The 20,176-nt window shown below is 39.5% G+C and overlaps 1 protein-coding gene across 3 annotated transcripts in view; it reads right to left on the minus strand.

The window, feature by feature from the left end:
* Window positions 1-20,176, minus strand: part of LOC144520748 (TOX high mobility group box family member 2-like) — a 74,451-nt gene that overhangs the window by 40,485 nt on the left and 13,790 nt on the right. For 2 of the 3 annotated variants that reach the window (XM_078254724.1, XM_078254723.1), the window contains exon 2: window positions 6,264-6,356. The exons of the other annotated variant lie outside the window; for it this stretch is intronic. In XM_078254724.1, coding sequence (XP_078110850.1) covers window positions 6,264-6,356 — 93 coding nt within the window. The remainder of the gene's footprint in view (window positions 1-6,263; window positions 6,357-20,176) is intronic. 3 annotated transcript variants of the gene reach the window in all.

The following is a 20,176-nucleotide window of genomic DNA, read 5'->3' on the forward strand; positions in this document are numbered from 1 at the left end:
CGCTTTCTCATCGGCAGTCTAATTGGGCATTCTGCCTGAGACAAGGGCCTCATTAAGCAGTAATTACACACATGTTGTTTTCGGCAAACATCTCTATTTGAATTGCTTTGCATGGTAATTGTTCAGCAGGGACCACTGCTCGCGATGTTTCCCTCCATGACACACGTGGTGCTGGGAGAGAGGAATAAAAACAGGGAGAAAGATAGAGAGGTGGGGAGTGGTAGAAAGAGAGAGAGAGAGAGAGAGAGAGAGAGAGAGAGAAAGGGATGAAAAATAATAATAGGTTATGGAAGGGAGACAAATTGAGAAATGAAGTATGCATACACGAAAGAGGAGGATGAGAGACACAGAGAGGCAGAAAAGAGATAGACTAAAAGGATGAAGGTGATGCTAAGACAGCAATTGGAGAAAGATAATTAATAAATGACAAAGAAAGAGGTAGACAGATTCAGTGTGAGAAGAACATGAGGTGGAGCGGCAGAGAGAGAAAAAGAAAAAGACAGAAGAAAAGCAAATAAGGAAGAAAAAAGTGAGAAAGTAAAGACAGTGAGAGAGAGAGAGAGAGAGAGAGAGAGAGAGAGAGAGAGAGAGAGAGAGAGAGAGAGAGAGAGCGAGAGAGAGAGAGTGAGTCCCAGAACTAGGTCATGCCTTGCAATCATCGACAAAGCTGAGCGTTTCAAAAATAATGAAGCCACAAGGTGGAAGTAATGCTAACTAGCACATCCAGGGAAAACATGTAATATTTACACAGTGCTAATGGTGCGATGCAATGCTGGGATCTTTTCATCTTGGAGTGCACTGGTGAGACAGATGATGGCAGGATTGGATGCAAAATTACAGATTCCACTGAAGATTGTTGTTGATTGATGGACAATTCAAATAAACTCCTCATAAAGCCTTCTAGGCAACATCTGTTTGGAAAAGGGGTTGGGCGGAGATGAACCGCTCGTGTGTCTGTGTAATGCCACGACTGTCCAGTCATTAGAGAGAAAAATTACCTTGCAATGATGATTTTTATTTTATTTTAATAGACAGTGAAACAATTATCTAGGAAGCAAAATAAAATAATATTTGCCGTAACTTAATATCTGGAACTAATGATTTGAAATACACAAATACTACAGTAACCTCTTTTTTTGTGTATCTGACATTATCACTAACTAAACTAAAATTCAGGATAATTTATCACAAGCTTGTCTCAAAGGAATTTCCGAGCGGTCGAAGGTATGTAAGTAGGTTTGCTGAAGTATAAGTTAGTGGTACCTTGACTATATGCTACTTTCTTCTTCTTTTCCACTAAAGTTACTGGTTATTGCAGATTCAAATTTTGCATACAAAACATATGATCAGCTTGTAAAATATGATGTGTTGCTATAGAATAAACTACTCAAAATAATATAAAATAGTTGAAAATGTACCTTGACCAACATTAATATGCTGCTTATAGGTTGATGCATTATTATTAAAAAGCATATTAACTATACAAATAATACATCCTCCTGTGACTGTACTACTGTTTATTAAGTAAATTATCATACATCTTCCACCACGGGGCTTTAAAACCATACCATAGACCATATTACAGTTCATGTAGTATGGTACCGGATACGACATGATGTAGCTGAGAATAAAAAAGGGAAAAATTCTAATTTTACACAACCAACATTCAAGTAGACTATTCGTCATCTGTAAAAGTGTTACAAAAGAACATACAGTACCATACTAAAGAACAACCACAACAAACTTTAAGAACTTTTCAATTTATAAAAGGAAATATATAAGCAGAATGTGTAATACTTGTGACTTTAAAAGCCTTTGCCAGTACACCAAGTCTCTAAAAATAATTCTCTCACCGAGCGGAATTAATAAGCCCAGAACAGTACACAGCCATTCTGTGAAGAAAGGGTGTGGTGGTGGTAAAGTGGGTGGGGGGACTCATGCAATATGTATGCCTGTTTGAGCACCCTCCTTCATCATCTTCCCCCTCTTCTCTTTATTTCTCTTTCTACATCTCTCTTTCTCCCTCGTCCTCTGTTCATTTAAGCAGTAGGAGAGACCTAACAAACCTCAACCTGAGACAATGTGCCACTGAATTTTTTAATTTTTTGCCCAACTTGCCACTGCTGGTTCAAAGCCAGATCAGAGGATGAGACAGACAGACTGACAGAGAGGGAGAGAGACACACTTGTGTGCAGACAAACACGTATACACACACTTAAACTGAGAAAGCTTAAAAGACAAAGAGGCTAAGAAGGCAGAAAAAGATATAATGAAACAAAAGAAAGAAAGAAAGAAAGAAAGACATGCTATGGTAGATAGATTCCAGAGTTGCATGGCAGGAGGAGAGAAAAAGAGGGAGAGAGGATAGACTATAGTAACAATTCTGGTGTTGCACCACGCCCCGAGCAAACAATGAACATGGGCAAACAATGAACATGGCGCACACACACACACACACACACACACACACACACACACACACACACACACATATAGACACAAACACACACAAAAGCCCATAAAAAGCGCAGCCTGTGGCCATGGCGACACATGCTCTGTTGTCGTTAGATAAGGGAAACAGGGCCTCTTCCTGGGTGTGAGAGTTTGATCCTGCACACACACTACACACACACACGCTACATGTGCACACTCTGCAGCAGCACTGGGGTCACATCCTTCAATGCCCAGCATATCATGTATCCTCACCTTTATCTGCTGCACATGGTTCATTTTCATATGCAAAACACAGGCTATGTTTATCTGGACACACTGTGCTCCGGTCAGCAGCATGATCAGATATCGACAAGATATACAGAGCAGGTCCTCGTATCTGTCGAAGGGATTTTGATGGAATTCTGTTTGGAATTTCCTGGCCTCGTGCCATCCAAGAAAGTATTCGGTTAGAGGAATTGAAAACATGAATCGGCAGAGTGTCGCATTTCCTCAAATTTCTTAAAAAGTATTAAATGGCAATCTGCATTACCTCTTTCCAGCTGACTCTGTTTAAGAAATATTTTTGTTTCATTGTCAGTGATGGTGCGATCCATCAGCTCACATCTAATGAGCATCAGCTCTGTTTGTTATGATTAGGTCTAAAGCTTTCCTCACTGAAACAATATGGACTAACACACAAACACAACACCAAAATTGGCTTGAAAAAAAGAAACCTTTTCCACAAAACACACAATACAGGTTCCAACCGCTTCCGGCTTCACCTATACCTTGTGATGTGTAAAAATAAAAAGGCAGACTGAAGCTCTCATTCACCCACTTTCTGTTGCACTGGAGCAACCACAAAACAGAAGTAACAGTCAACAGCAGATGGGAGGAGAGATTGAGAGAAAAGCTGTGTGTGTGTGTGTGTGTGTGTGTGTGTGTGTGTGTGTGTGTGTGTGTGTGTGTGTGTGTGTGTGTGTGTGTGTGTGTGTGTGTGTGTGTGTGTGTGTGTGGAGGAAGGTCAGGTGGGGTGGTGCTAAATAAGGTTTTGTTTCCAGGATGAACTCAAGTTCATCATCAGTCATTCAGTGTGAGTTAGTGAGTTCACAACAAGATAAAAATCTAAACGTTTTAAAGTTTTTCTTATTTGGGTTCTGACTTATCTTTAAAAAAAAAATCATAAAGCAATAATTTCAAATAATGATATGATTTTCTGTTTCTTTAGTTGTTCAACAGTCAAATGTACTTTTGTATAAAATCTATCCAGGTGCAGCTTTATGTCAAAGCTTCTCTGCCTGTTGGACGTATTGGGTAAAACATGACTGCACTGTCTCTCAAAGAGGTCCAGGTATGTCAACATATATCTTGATTGTGTATTATCAGTACAAGCAGTGCTGTAGCAGAGAGCTAAATAGGTTATAGATGGTAGGGGTGTAAAAAAAAAAAAATCGAAATTCGTACGCATCGTGATTTTTTTTGACGATTTTTAAAATCGATTCTTTTCCCCAGAATTGATATTTTATTTTATTTTTTCCAATGATTCACCCAAATAGTTTCTGTTTCTACGGTACCGCTGACGCCGATTACATCATATCCGTTACCCACAAAACAGAACTAAAGCAGAAAATGCAGAAAATACATTCTTTTTTCATTTCTTTACAAATGAAATAAATGTCAGACTGACTGACTGACATGTGATGTGGATTCTTTTTAGATAACAATTATCTTTTAGAAATGTCTCATGATATATTGTCTCTAGAAGTGTATTATTCAACTTTTGATTTTGTTAAAAAAGGAAAAGAAACTCGCAATACTTAATACTATCGAATCGCAATACTTCTAGAATCGCAATAAATGAAAAATCACAATACAAATCGAATCGGCACTCATGTATCGTGAAAGAATCGAATCGGGACAAAAGCATATCGTCCCAGCCCTGATAGAAAGATTGATTTCATTGTCCTCAAATGGGAAAAGTTGTTTCTACAGAGCGTGCCTCCACAGATAGATTTACATACAACAAAATACATTGGAACACAATACAATGTGTTATTGTGATAAGCGAGCTATGGAATTTAGCACTTCTACGGCAGAGGGGACAAAACTTCTGCTAAAATGTGCGTTTTTCTATCTACAGTAAGTGTCACATATCTGCAACCAGATGGGAGTATGTGTATCACGTGCTAGTGCATGTGCAGGTATAACAAAAAAAGTATGTCAGACCAAATTGACACCTACACGGCCTCCCTCATCCTGCTGCGGCGGCCTTCAACAACATGCATGCTAACCAGTGCTGGGAAACACCCTGTTAGCATCTTGCACAATAACATCACATGCAATTAGCAACTAGCCCCAGCAAGTGCAGTCATGCTATACTTAACATGGATGCTACTAGTGGGAAAGTGGTTTCCCCACCAGTCTACCTGACACTCACACTGTCTGAGGTGAGAAGAACGTGCATGTATTTGCACATTTGTGTGTCTGTGTGTAGAATATGTGTGTCCGTACAGTAAGTGCATGTCTCTATGTGAGTCTATGTCAGTGAGGTTTCTCCAGCAGCATGAGAGGATGCAGAGCACAAGCCACTTTTAACTGACTGGGGTAACCAGCAATGAAAGAAGATAAAGGGCAGAGTGAATGTCACATTACCCCAGCCCTTTGCCTCTGCTCACCGCAGCATGAGATAACTGCAGCAGGAAGAAAAAGTCTGGTTTCCTCTAGCATATAATTGGTTATCTTATTGCAATCTACTGCTCTCTTGCCTCTGCACAGAATAAAGTATAAAAGAGCAAAGGAAAAATAAGAAAATAGGCTAAAGTTTGACTGTTCTGGCAGTGACTAAAATAAATCATTATGAGTATAGGAAACACATCAATCTATTTCGACAGGTGTATTCTTGTGTTCATTCTCTTATGTGTTGGATTGGGTCTTCTACATGCACCAACATGGTACAGACTTTAACATGCAGCATACAGTTATAGAAGGTGGGAAGGAAGTGTTGTAATTGTTGAATTGTTGTTACTGTTGTTGAATTACTGCGTGTATAATCAGGTTGTGGTGTGTTCACTTTCAAACACCTTATAATTATAGAACTTGTAATACACACATTAATATTAACACAAACACACTTAACAGTTTTACAGTTTACTAAACAGGGAAGTGTGCTGTATTATCACTAACAATATCAACAGTCCAATAGATTATCAGTGTAGTTTTAACAAAAGATATGAAATTCAAAAGAAGTTACATTGTAATATCTGATTCTGATAGCAGGCTTTCTGAAGAACATCTTTGTGCTATATTTTGGGCACTATTTGTATCTTCTCTGTGAAATAATTCTGTTTCAAGTAATGTATTAATCATTAAATAAAAAAGCTATTGAAGATTTACTCTACAGATGTCACTTTTGCTTTCAGTTTCAGACTTTATTTGTTTCTATTGATGCAAAAACAGTGTGACCGGACCATAACAACTGCAGGGGCGTATTTTGCACCTTTGCATGTTTTCACACATATGTTGCTGCAAATCGGTAAATTCCCTTAAGTGTGTCTGTTTTTGAATGCAAATATATGCAATATTTACGTTGTGTGGTCCATGTTTTCCACATACAAGATGGACAATATGTGTTCCTATAGGTATTTCCATAAGTTCAAGTAAATACTTCTTTTCTGTGATGAGCAATGTCATCACAACTCTAGATATTCTCAGTTTGAAGCCTCCAAATTCCACCAGGAATAATTCAGTAGCTTGAGGTACACCTTTCCAAATCAATTGGCTGACAAGCAGAAGAGTTTTCAGAAGTTGGGGGCTTGGCTACTGTATCTCACCACAGCAGTGGGCAGTCTTTTCCTAGCTGGATTGATGCCTGGAGGGTGGGCAGTGTGGAGCCTAACCCCTCGTTCACCCACACTGTACCGGGCCTGTGGTTAGAGAGAGAGAGACAGCAGGGAGGGAAAGAGAAGAGACAGAAGACAAAAGTAGGGAAGGAAACGAGATGGCGGGGCTTTAGTTTGCGAAATACAAGCAGGGCATTTGTAAAGGAACATGTCAAACGCCCCCCCCCGCTCTGCCTCGTGAACCTTTCCCTCCTCCTTTCCTCTGGTTGCTCAGCTCTTCCCATCATGCCCAGCACACGCGTGCAGGGGGAGGGGTAATGACAAGAGACTTACACAGTGACCCTACGCAGTGCTGTGCTGGGGGAAGAATGGAGGTTAATGAGCTGACATCCCTTCCACCCCAGACACGCCTCCTCCCCATGCCCATCTCCCTACTCTCTTGCACACACTGTGACAAGCATATACACAAACCCACTACAAAACAGTGGGGCTGAACGCCGGCACTGAGCCAAGGATCTGGAGACTTCAGGAGTATCATGGAGCAACGAGTGGATTTACACTGCATGTCCATTAATAATTAGTAATCTAATCTAACATTTCTAACATTTCAGCAAATTCAGCCACAGTAGTGGCCCAATGAGGCTGAAATGCTCATTACACACCAGAAAACAAAAGTTTTAGATTGTTGAAAAATGTGTCGGGTAAAAAGTGGGTGGCGCCATGCTGTAATCCAAATCAGAAGGATTTATTCTGTGTACACTAGCATTTTTAGAGTATTTTGTATAATGAGTCTGAGTTCCCTCATTAGGTTTAATCTGAAGTGGAACTTTTGACCTGCTGATGGTACTGATGATAAGTGTGGGAACCAAAGTCATTAGGATTTATTCTTTGGACACCATAAATGTTTGCTCTAAATATAAATCCATTCCACACTCTGAACCAAATAATGTTTTGAAAAGACAAATGGACTAGCAGTCAGTCTGATGGATGGACCACTGTCACCTTACAGTCACGGTGCTAAGATGGCTAAAAAAAAAAACCAGTCCAACCGCAAGTGTCAGCATCTTTCCTAAACACTATGTAACTACAGACCTGTTAAGGACAAACAGCTCTTGTGCCTAGACCACCAACTAAACACATCATGCTATTGTAGTGCACAAAGTGCAGTGAGTAACCGATCAGACACTTCGAAGAGCCCCCATTTCTTGCTTGTCACGTGGTGGTATGTGGGTGTGTAAGATGTTAAATAAAACCTCAGTGGCCTTTAAGTTGCATCACCAGAAAACCAGCAAGTAAAGGTGACAATTTTTAACAGATAAGAGTTCATCTGAGCTGAAGCATGCACAGAAATGAACAAAATACACAAAGAGGTAGAACAGAGGGGTTCAAAGGAAAGCTTTAGAAAACATTTCAGTAGATAAAAACTTAAATTGAATGCAAGTTAATGTAGAGAAATTACATTTGCATCTGAGGTTAAACAAACAACAAGCAGGTGCACGCAACACTGACATGAGGCAGATTTAGTTTGCCAATGAGACATCCCAATGTTTAATAATTAATAAATGTTTACTACATAAGCCCTTGCAATTCATATAGCTCTGTACTGGCCCACTGCACGCTTGGTTGACAGCTCTATCACACCCTCCACACCCCGTCATGAGAGACTGGATGCTGCCATCGAAGCTACAAGCCTTTAAAACTGAAGATAGAGATATTTAATTTATTTAAAATAAAACGTCAATGGAAGGTATCCTGCTGTAATAGCTGATGAGCCCTAATTATCACAAAAAAACATAAAAGAACATAACCAATAGCAGAAATAGAATAATGGTGCAGCAAAACACTTTTACAGAGCTTGAAAACAATGGAAGACGGATGGTTAGTCATTAGCGCCCATTGTGAATCTTTCCAGTGAGTAATTTGTGGAGAGGCTTGTGCATGTTTAATATTTTTAAACTGAAGAGCCATAAGAACACAAACTCCATAAAATAATAACAGGCATTTCACCTTAGCACCATCCAAGCCTCTCAATTATTCACAACTAATGAATTGCCTCGGGCAATATTTTTCCTAAGTACAATATCAACCATCCCAGAGAGGCTGAATCAGCTCGCTCAAATACTTAAATACATTTACTCAATTATGCTCACTGTCCCTAATATGAAAGAGACAAGGCTGTATGAGCTTTCTTCTCCCGACTGTTTAAAACACTCTGTTTTAGCCTTGATATTTCAAGAAAATCCTTACATGCACATCAGCTCTTATAATGATTAATAGATATAATGTTTTCATAGAAAAACCAATAGCAATAGCAAGGTTTTTGCCTTTACTCTGTTTTTGCATCTGTGGTGTGGGAGGATACAATAAAAGGATGTGTGCTGTTGTGGTGGTGTCTAGCCTCAGTAACATAACATTACTGCCGACTTTGCACTTTGCAGCCGAACATGCCACCTTGAATATCTTGTTGTTGCCACATGGCTGATGAGCATTCAGGGCCCTGAGGGAGCCAAGAGTGGGGCGTCACACAACCAGCTCCCAACAGGTAGGAAAAGGATGGACATAAGCAGTAAGAATAAATAATGTTACACAATGTTAGTGTGGTATATTTGTATGAGTAATGATGAAGCCATCAAACACAAACAGTGTGAGTGCAACCTGACAGTCGCTTATATATTTTAAAACAAAGTCTCTCTAAGTGCAGGAAACTGTAGAATAACCTTCAGTAATCAAACACAATATATTCTGCCATCTGTTACCTTCATCTATAGGAGACATCTTCATACTGGGGAAAAGTGTGTATCTATGTGTGTGTGTGTGTGTGTGTGTGTGTGTGTGTGTGTGTGTGTGTGTGTGTGTGTGTGTGTGTGTGTGTGGTTTAACCACTGCTTATGCTGTTTCTTATCCCTTCCGAAAGCGAAAACACACAAACTGTTGTTTTCTTTACTTTGTTATTTATCTTCCTCCTTCTGGGACAACCTCCAAACATATGTGAATTCATCACATGTGAACCATACAGTATTTCACATACGGAAAACTGACATTCAACTACATATGCTTTTCAGATATTTCACATGCAAAATATAAAACAACAATTTTACTGATATAAATTTCACATGTGTAATTTCATATTGAAAGTGAAAGAGTTATTTCAAAACTCAGTTAGTTTAGGTGATGATTTTCACATACTTTATTGTTTAGACATATTATAACTATAGATAAGCTATAGATTAGCATTGACACAAATCCTAAATGTAATACAAGTGCTGTAGTCCTGCGATTCTGTGCCTCTTTTTGTGGTTTTTACATCCAGCATGCTTGCGCATGTGCAAGTGTTTATAAATGCGCATATTTTATACCTGCAGTCCACTCAAAGTAACAAACAAAACATTTTTACAATCGACTTTGTTATCACTATTCAGTAAGAAAAATGTCACAACCATGATCCTTCCACTGCGTAACGGAGCAGTTCAGGTCTGACTGTCAATTCCATGTTATTCGGCTTTAATCATCATTCTCTGGCTGTAACTACACCAGAGAGAAATTTGAGTGCAAAGGATCCCGTTCCTAGACAGCTGTTTGAAAGAAAACATATACTATTTTCATTTCAACTGCTTTAGGGATTAAGGCTCAGGGCTCTAGAAAAAAAACTGCATTAAAATAATCCACCATTTGCATGTTTTATCTCACAAAGGAGGCTCACATAGACACACATACACACCAACCCCCACTCTCTCTCCCTCCCCCCTTTTTTCTCCTCCGTCCCCTCCCTCATTCTGGGTGAGCAAACACACACACACAGACACACACACGCTCATACGCACGTCACACATATACACACGCTGTCATCATTAAACACACACACACACACACACACACACACACACACACACACACACACACACACACACATCAAGATCAACCTGCTGCCATCTGCTCTATGCACTCTGTACAATCCTCGCAGAATACATTATTCACTACAATACATCACATCACATTCCCTCAATGTCATAGCCTTGTGATGGAGAAGAGTGAGAGAGAAAATGGGGGAGAGAGGAGAGCAAAACAGCTATTGTATGCTAAAGAGAGAGAGAAACAGAGTGTGTGTGTGTGTGTGTGTGTGTGTGTGTGTGTGTGTGTGTGTGTGTGTGTGGGTGGGGGGGGAATGTGGCCTGAAAGGCACACAGGTAGGGAAAAGAGAAAATTAAAGACAGTTTGATTTGGCTTTTAGGTGAAACAAAGTTGTCAGCGAAACTTGAACCAGTTATGACTACCAGGCTAGATTAAAAATCCTGACAAGGAGGTTAGTGTATGAAAGTTAAGGATAAGTGTGGCTGAGAAAGTGAGAAAAATAAAAAAGAGAAAGAGACACCTGGCAGATCTGGCAGGAGAATATACAGTATAACTTCTTGTCATACAGCAAGGCCTATGTTTGTGTAGGATCTTCTAGTTTCTTCTTGATTCCTGTAAGTTTTTTTCAAGTGCTAGAGGGTAAGGCTGATATTATATTTTTCAATGAAAAGTTCATCTCTTAGAAAAGAAGAGTGATTATTAAATTTATATTTGACAGGTGGAGAGAATCACGACTTCCAATGAATGTCAATGGTGCTCCTTGTCTGCTGGATGTGTTAATAGGCAACTGTTGACTAGGAAGTGGTCAACAATCTATTTATATAGGTTAGCCATTACTCAAACAGGATGAAGTGCATTGTAATTACAGCACCAAGACAGTGTGACTTATTTATGTTTTTATTCGTTGTTAGACATCAATGGAGGGCTATCGCACATAGGAATGAGCTTTATCAGGCTGAGGCTATAGACAATCCTTGTCACTAGTCAGCAAAATTCATTGTTGGTTTTGGACTTTTCATGGGATTTGTTGAAAATAATTAAAAAAATATATAAAACAACTCCAGCTTTATCCTTCAAGTGTTATCAGTTGTTAATGTACTGTGTATCACTACTTTTTTAATGTATTATTTACTTTACTCCATATCGCTTCACTGAATAGAAATTAAATGAGAGAAATACAAAAACTGATATATTTCTCCTTGCTTGTTTACATGTTTAACACTGCCCCTGTTATTTCTTGTGTGCAAAGCATAAACATGTATGTGTGTGTGTGTGTGTGTGTGTGTGTGTGTGTGTGTGTGTCACCATTGTGTGGTGGCAGAGCAGAGGGAGTGAACAGCTGGCAGGCCCACACTTGACTACGTATTGACCTGCTTTGCATTCACCTGTTATTCAGCCGAACCTAATGTTTCCACTTGGCTCTGCTGCAGCTGAGCTGCAATTAACCTCGCTGTGAGAGCAACGCAAGCAAGTCCTAAGTTTTTTGTCAAAGTAGTTTGTCAAATTTTGCTAAATGCCATTCTACCTTATCCTATAAAATTATTAGTTTTTTACTTTAATTTTCACACAGAATAAAAAAAGATGATCTAACCCTAACGCTAGTCTAACCCTTCTCACTCTAACAGTACTTGTAAATACAGCCTACATTCGATACAATGCCAACATACTAGTTTTTTAGTCTTAAGGGTTTAGACAGGGTGCAGGTTATCTCATGACTGCAGATAATTAGCCTTTGAAAATGTCATTTGCCTGTCTAAATAGAGCATTTGAATGGCAGAAAGCATTGCTGCCTCAGACATTTCCCTTCTCTCCACTCCACTCCACCTCTTCGCCTCGTTTTTTCCCACCCTCCATCCCCCTCCCTCCTCTTTTTCCCAGATGCTCTCTCGGCTCTTGTCTGTGTTTGGGCTGCGACTGCGAGGGGTCACCGCCTGCCTTGTTCTCACACGTGGAGCACTGAGCATGTGTTTATACGTGTGTGGGAAAGAGATAGAAACGGCACACACTTGTCTATGAATGATTATATGAATGAGTGTGTGTGTGTAAGAACGTCCCAAAAAAAAGAGATGTGTGAGTGTGTGAATTTATCCCAATGTCTGTACAGTTGAGCCTGAGTGCCTTTCCCACTGTGTGTGTTTCAAAGTGTTTGAGTGTGTATCTTTCTCTGTGTGTGTGTGTGCCTTGCAAGCTCAGTGCCAGGTCTCTCTAATGAGTCTGTCAGGCGCTGTTAGCAACGGCGTGCTCCCCTGGCTCAGCCCACTCCTACAGACACACTGTGATTAGCCGGGCCAACGGCACGCCACCGGGCCAGATTAAACACTCACCACGCCGCCAGGGAACACACACACACACACACACACACACACACACACACACACACACACACACACACTCAGCACAGCACACATTAGAGCAAGCATTACACTCGCCAGCGAAAGCACCACACACACACAGACGTACTTTGACACACACACACACACACACACACACACAGCTTCATCTTCATCATGCCCATTAGCCTGCTCGGATACAGTAACACGTACTTGCCTTCAAGATCCAGGTGTTGACGCCAATAGAATTGAAAATGAATGTGGAATATAAACACAATACAAGCCACCTATGGCACCAGCAAAATGCAAATATTTCTGTCCGTTATTATTGAATTCCTGTCTGCTGCTAATCTTGAACATCACTCAGAATTAAGGCCAGCCCTTCTGGCTCCAACAGCTTTCAACATCTTCATTAAAGCGACATGATTCACTAATTACAGGTAATTACCCTTTAATGAGCAGCCCAAATGAATAAGCAGATATGCAGAGGAGGGGCAGGCGTGAGGACACATCGTTTTTTATTCCTCAAGGGCCAAGAGCGGACTCTGACTGGGTGTTACAGCCTGACCGTTAGCTGTGACATGGTGGTCTGGTTAGAAAAGGCTAGCTTGACCGCTGCTTACACATCTGTCAGACATAAACCTGGTGTACGATACAGGATACTGAACATGAGTTACTTGACTATTTGAACCAGATGGGTACATACTGGGTCATCTCTGTTCACACAAAACCAGTAGTTCTGTACACAATCATTATATATAAGGGCTTGCATATCAGTTTTCTCAAACTTTTTGTTTTGTAACCCCTTTATATAAAGCAGAGTCTGCCTGTCACAGGCTGCATATGTCTGAGGACATTGGGCCTGCTCAGGCAGATTTTTGTTCCTTCGCACCACATTCTGTGAATAAGGCAACAAGTACTAACCAACCAAAAGCAGGTCTAGGAGTAGGACGAGTCTTCGCGGAATGTGGATGGGGGAAAAGTCAATCAAACTACCGTAAACAACAGGCTGTGCTTCTACCAATGGCTGAAGAGGTCATTTGGTAGCGGATGAGAGGACACTTCAACATTTCCAAAAAACTATCTTGCACACTTGTTGCTAGTGTGCCATTGCTTAAGTTACCCTGTGCCGATGGTGGCACGCGTGCCTTAGGTTGCTGACCCTTGCTCTACGCAGAGAGCACTATCAAGCAGAGAGCTACAAACTTAGCAGAAAAAAAGACCTTAAAACGTGACTTGTTAGTGCAAAATAAGGATTAGCAAGTTAACTAGCAGTTAAGAAATAGATTGTAGCTTATTTTTCTTTTACCATGCAAAACTGTTTTTTAATACTTGAAAAACATTTTTTTTTTATAATATTGTTTTTAACAGTTTTCTACCATTAAACAGTTAATTATTAACATTCCTAGTGTCAATATTCATTTGGCTACCTGATTTTTCATTCAGACAGATTTGAAAAAATGTGAACCTATCCTTTCATTCATGAGAAAAAAAGCAATGAATCTTCATCTCTTTAACTGAACAATGTTCTTTTTTTTCTTTGTTATAACTTTCTGACCCATCAGATACATCCTTGACGCCCAGTTTGGAAGTATAGGATTGTTGTTTTTTCATGTCATAGTAATAGTGGTAGTTATTATTGTAATGTTATTTTTATTTATTCAACATATCTAAAGCTGAAGTTTGGTGAAAATGAACGTGACAACTTTCACTTTACAGTCATGTTAAAGCATCTTTGGGTTCAGGAAGTCTTTTCAGGTATCCATTCATAAAGCAGTCTGCTATAGGGAGCCTATAGTGTTTGACACAAGAAGAAGCATGATCTTAACCGGCACTGAGAGACTGGTTTAGACAAGCTGTGATCACCTTTGAAATGTGGGTTTTTCCTTGGTCAAAATTAAGAGGGGATATTACTGGCACTGTTGAGACGTGAGATGTGTAACACATTTAAGGTGGTAATGGGCAAAGTGGGCAGCTTTTCTAACTGTGAAGGTGTAGGAGGTGCATACTGTAAACTCTCAAAAGAGGAAGGTATTCATAGTTCCTTTGTTGATTAACTAGTGGGGGGAGTTTTTTTCTTCTGCAGCGCCTCTCTGTCAGAAAACGAACAAGCGAAAATAAGATTGATCTAACAACTTGCCAACATTAAAGAGTATAGTTTCTTATCTTGGGCCTGCAGAAGAAAGTCCCTACAAGAAGACACTGTGCAAAATCTTTCCCCTGTTTTTTCTCTACTCCCTCGCTTTCTGACTCTCGTGCCAAATGGCCTATTTTTACCTCTCCGTGTGGCATCTCAGGGTATTCTTTGTCACCACCACGTTTCCTGTCATCAGTGTGTAGGTATGGTTAAACAGTGCAGTTACTGAAAAGACCTTGTCTCCCTGTCTGTCTAAATGTCTCCCTCTCAGATGTGGTCAAGATCTTTGTCTCCATATCTTAGGTAGTGTGGCCTTGACATGTTTATTTTGCTTTTTACATCTTCCTCTACATAGTATGTAAGATATGTTAACATACTACACAGAAATATTGGGTTAAAGTATTGTATTGTAATTGCCTTTAATCTAGGTCCCTGAGATTAGGATATTTACAGAAATAACCCTTTGTTTACAATTCACTAATCCAATTACTGCGCGGAAGTTCATTCAATTTGTGCCCTGACAGTGAACCACACCCCCCACCCCCCTCCACTAAAGCATATTTATCATGATGCCATATGCCCCAACACAACACTGCATCTTTTCTCTAGCTGAAATGTGCAGAATTTGATATATTGTACTGTGTGGCACAATGGAGTAATTGTGTTTTGTCCCTTGAGGGAGATTATGAGTTAGAAGAGGAGGAATATCAGCGCAGGATGTATGCTTTCCAGCCTCATATGACGATCCAGTTGTGTGTGAGAGCAGCTCGTGGAGATATAAATGAGCGACTTGATTTCTAAGATGTAACTCTGTTGCCTGACCTTAAAGCTGGCTTCAGTTGCTTTCTTAGCTTTTCAATGTCAAGCTGTATCATATTTTTTGCAGCACGACAATATACTTTAATAACCTCTTTCTGCAGGGCAAAACAGTATAATAGGCCTATATATTTAGAATTATCCCAAATCAGTTCCAGATGTATATGACAGTAAAATTATTTCATGAAAGACAAATATAAGTTGGCTTAAAATGATAAACACTGAAATGCCAAAAGACTGCATGAAGTTGACTGTCCTCTTTGTACTGCACCTCCTCTCCAGCTTGACGCACAGTGCCTCTTTTGTTCTGCCACTCATTGCTTATGTTACTGTAGAACACTAATGCACACAGATCGATAGCATACTTTCCATTTCAACACATTGAGTTGATGTACGGACACACAGTTGGAATTGATCCTGTCCTGTCAACACAAAGTTTTATATCTGTATGTCTTTTTCCTTCTGCAAAATAAATGGTCTTTAAATAAAAGCTTTTTTTTTAACACCGTGTTCACAATCTCAAACCTCTTTGTAGCTTGACGTTGACATCTCTGTATTACACATTGAATAACTGCATTGCTGATAATGATGTAAGGCTAGGTGCTAGGTGGGTGGGAAATGGTGTAACAGAGGCATAGACACAGTACATCAAGATCAAAACAGAAAATCTGGCCCATTCACATGAATCAAATTTAACTTCCAAATGCCTTATCTTGCATGTTGTAGACCGTTTATGATTGGGGAAAACATCACACTGGCTTAAATAAAACTATTTTGAAAAAGCTGTAAAGTCATAACAGCCATACAATATTTTTAATATACCAATAAAACAATAAGGCTGAAATGTAAAGAAATAAAGAAAATAACCAAACAATGCATGACGCCTGTTGGTCTAGAACAAACAAACCCAGCAAAATCAATTTCCTCCCCCACAGGATGTCCATCGCATGCTAGCAGGTTTTTACGACCATGGCTGAAAGGTGCAAAAACACCAAGCATGTTTCAAGTAAGCAAAACTATCCATCTGCACTTTTAACAAGCTCACAGTACATGGTGCACTCCACAGTCTGAATATAGTCTGAAACCTTTACTGACATGAAGTCTGAAAACAGGAACTGGCTGGTCTCACTCAAACAGGTCATTGTGTGCAATATACTGTGTGAGTGTATAAAAAGAGATGACGGATTTAAGGGGACACCTTTTTATACTGAGCTTGCAGCACGATGCACAACAAAATGTTATCATGTTTTGCTTCTGCAAACGATTTAATCTTGCAGAAATTCAAGTTCAAATGTTTGCTTTGCTTTTCATGTAATGTGACAAATTTCTGTCAAGGGAGTAACACCTTCCTGGAGTTAAACTGAAAAATGTCAAAGCACGTCTTGTATATTCACAACTTGCTGCAGGCTATACAGCATGTCTTTACCTTTAGACAATTAAATCTGTCTGTTAAGACCTCTGATCCTTCCTGTACATGGCCGTTTGAGTATGAAAAACAACACCAGGAAGAATCAGAACATTGTTTTGGCCAACCTATAAATCATATAGTGGTCTTTTAAAATGATACACCATAGGAGGAAACTCCTTAAATGTTGTGAAGCTCTCAGCCCACACAATACAGTAGGTGCTTTTGAGACCAAGATAAAATATTTTCAGTGATAACAATAAAACAGCTCTTCTTGGTTCGATGAACCAAACCATCAGCGGTAGAGATGAAGAGAGAAACAGAGAGAGGGAGAGAACTAATCTCATTACCTTCTCTTCCTGGCATGAGAGAATATTAATTTCTCTGTGGCAACCGGCAGGAGGGTGACAGTGGAAAAAAAAAATTCAGTCGCACATCCCACCATTTCATTTTCCATGTAATTAAATCAGTTAAATGTTATAAAAACATGTAAACTCTGTCAATGACTTTGAGCCATTTGCATTTTTAATTAGGCTGGATTAATTCTAATAAGGGAGCTGGGCGAAGGCGATGACAGAGCAGGCTTATTGTGTGTCTGTCACACTCATTTAATTCTGTCATTATGTCCCATATCCTATTATGATAATTGGCTTTTTATTCTCAATCAACAACAAGCCAAGGCTATTAACTAATAATCTCTGACTAGTGCACTTTTAACCCTAAACATGTTAGAAGTTTGCCACCTTAAAAACAGAAACTGGCTGATAAAAGAAGGGGAAAAGCAAAAGCAGTGATATGCCTTGGCTTATTCAGCCTAGCTACTTGCTCCAAATGAAAAATGACTGTCAAGAAGCTGCATGTTGACACTTGGCATAGGGTGTAAAGCAAACACATTAGACGGAGGAAATGGGTATCACCATCTTCCCCCTGCAAGGTAACTAAGCAGAGAAGACGAATGTGTCTGATGTGTTTTGCCATTTCCTCTGCTCCCTCTCTGGGGAGTCACTCAAAAACAAGATCTCTGAAGAAACTTGCCCTGCTGTTTAATTGAAAGACACTGCTGCAAACAAATAGGGCATGTGCTAACAGATTACAGCCTGGGAAACATGCAGCAAGCCAAACGTTGCTGACAAAAAGATGATGATGTTGTTGGTGAAAATAGTAGACCTAGTCGTAACAATGCAGAGAGCTGCAAAAATAACGTTTCTCATAATGGTTCATTAATTAGAGATTGTTGTAGGCTTAGTAATACTGGCATTTCTTAGAGGCAGAGCAGCTATGAAGGCCATAGTTTCAATGTATAGGTGCAATCAAGCTTCTGTTGTTACTGTATATAACTAAATCTAAATCTAAATTTAAAAAAACAGTACAGTTCTAGCATTAGAAATCTATATATCAACATGGCATTTCTGACTTAAGAAGCTTAGCGGGCAGTCAGATAAGCTAACACCTAACCTGGAAAGATTAATATAGCTGGAGTTGCACTTTTTCCAGTTAACATAAAGCATTATTACTTCACCAGGTCTGAGTGGTTCCTTAGCTCCACCCAATAAGGTTTAACACAATTTCTGCCTCCGAGAAATCTTTGTATACATAAAACTCCATTTTGCACATCTATTCCTGGACTGTGTATCTATTGTCATGATATAATTAATTCCATTATCATGTAGGGTCACACCTTGCCAAAGAAGGCAAAAACATGTTCTACATCCTATTGCTTCCTTGCACAGCAGAAAACACCAATTGTACCCCTAGATTGCTACCTCAGCAGCATTACCAAAGAGGAGCAGTCACATGCAATGTGTGATGTTAATGCAAAGATGTAGGAAAGAGAATGCCATCCAGTCATATCACTAGTCACCATGTGCCATGACCTTTGTTGTCAAACATGTGGTCAGAGGCATTTTGAACCCAGTCACAATACTGCAGTGGTTAAGTTATGTGGCATTTTGTTTAAATACGTAGTCAAACAGGAAATGTGCATTGAGCTTTTACAGCACCACAACGACAGTCATCTGACAACCGCAATCTAATTGTAATGTTGTAAAGTTTTTTTTCACAAGATAATAAAAAAGTGTACAATGAATGCTGTCAAAAATTAGGTAAAAGGGATACATCATTTTTAGTATGAATAAGATTCCCATCATCTTCAAACATAATCTAAGACCTGCATTAGTTTTGTGGAATAGTTAACACCTACAGTAATTCAAGAGCATGATTTCCAGTCTTTCATTGTTGCAATATCAAAGTTAACTTTAACTTAAGTAGCAAAGTCAATCTTAACCAATCAAACACTGAGAGTAAAAGCAATCCTTGTATGATCCAAATGTCTTCAATCATGCTTTTTAACACTCAAAATCATGTCAGGATGGACTGAATAGCAAACACTTTTCTTTCATCGAAAGTAAATGTCTTCATACGTGTGTTTTCTTTTTATAATCAAGTGAGATATTTCTCAGTTATTGTCTATGCTCTGTTAATTTCATATGTAACAAACAGGCTTGTCTGACTAAAAAAATAAGTCCTTAGCATACTCATTCATACAATATAAAACTATATCTGTGACATTGTCAGTCCTTTTGTCAGAAGCCAGTAAAATAATGGAAAGAAAAATGCCATGCCTTCAATAACTCAAAATGTACTGTTAACAATGGCAGGAAAGCAGTGGGGGCTGGGAGGACTTTGTTTCAACAGAAGCCGCCCTGATGCAATTGACAGTTGGACCTTTAATGTTTGCAGTTTCTTACTGGCTGCTCTCCACTCAACAAAATGCTTGTACAGTCATCTCACTCATTCTTAACTCTAAAATTAGCTGTGGAGTGCAGCAAGCTGTCAGTGCTGATTCAGTCGGACAGGCACAGCTCGAATGTATTAATTTTCTCATACAGGAGAAATATGCTTTTCCAGGTTTCAGTACCCCCCACTTTGCCTATATCCCCATGCATTAGAGTCCTTTTGAGAAGCAACTTTTTATTTACCGGAAGAGATTTTTGAGAGATTTATCTCCAGTGCCAAAAGACAGATGCAAAAAAGACAAGCATGACCCCTCAAACAGTCCAATTACATCACTTTTAGCATTCACAAGACAATACTTACTTAATAAACCTTTTTATTGCACAGTTGGACCTTATGAAAGTGTCGTATGGCCTCACAATTTACATTTTACTCAGTAATTATCTGTAAAGAGGACTTAATAAGTTCCCTATTGAGTACACACAAGGTGAGCGTTACTATGGGGACGCAGAGTGCTCCTCTGTGCTCCGTAGCACTGAGGCCTGCTCCATTGTGGCGAGAGACAACAGCTGTCTTTACCTTTGGCAGGCAAACAGGCTCATTAAGGGCGGCCATGTTTGTTTTTGTGCCCGAT

Source organism: Sander vitreus, chromosome 7, assembly GCF_031162955.1.
Source record: "Sander vitreus isolate 19-12246 chromosome 7, sanVit1, whole genome shotgun sequence".
Classification (NCBI taxonomy): domain Eukaryota; kingdom Metazoa; phylum Chordata; class Actinopteri; order Perciformes; family Percidae; genus Sander; species Sander vitreus.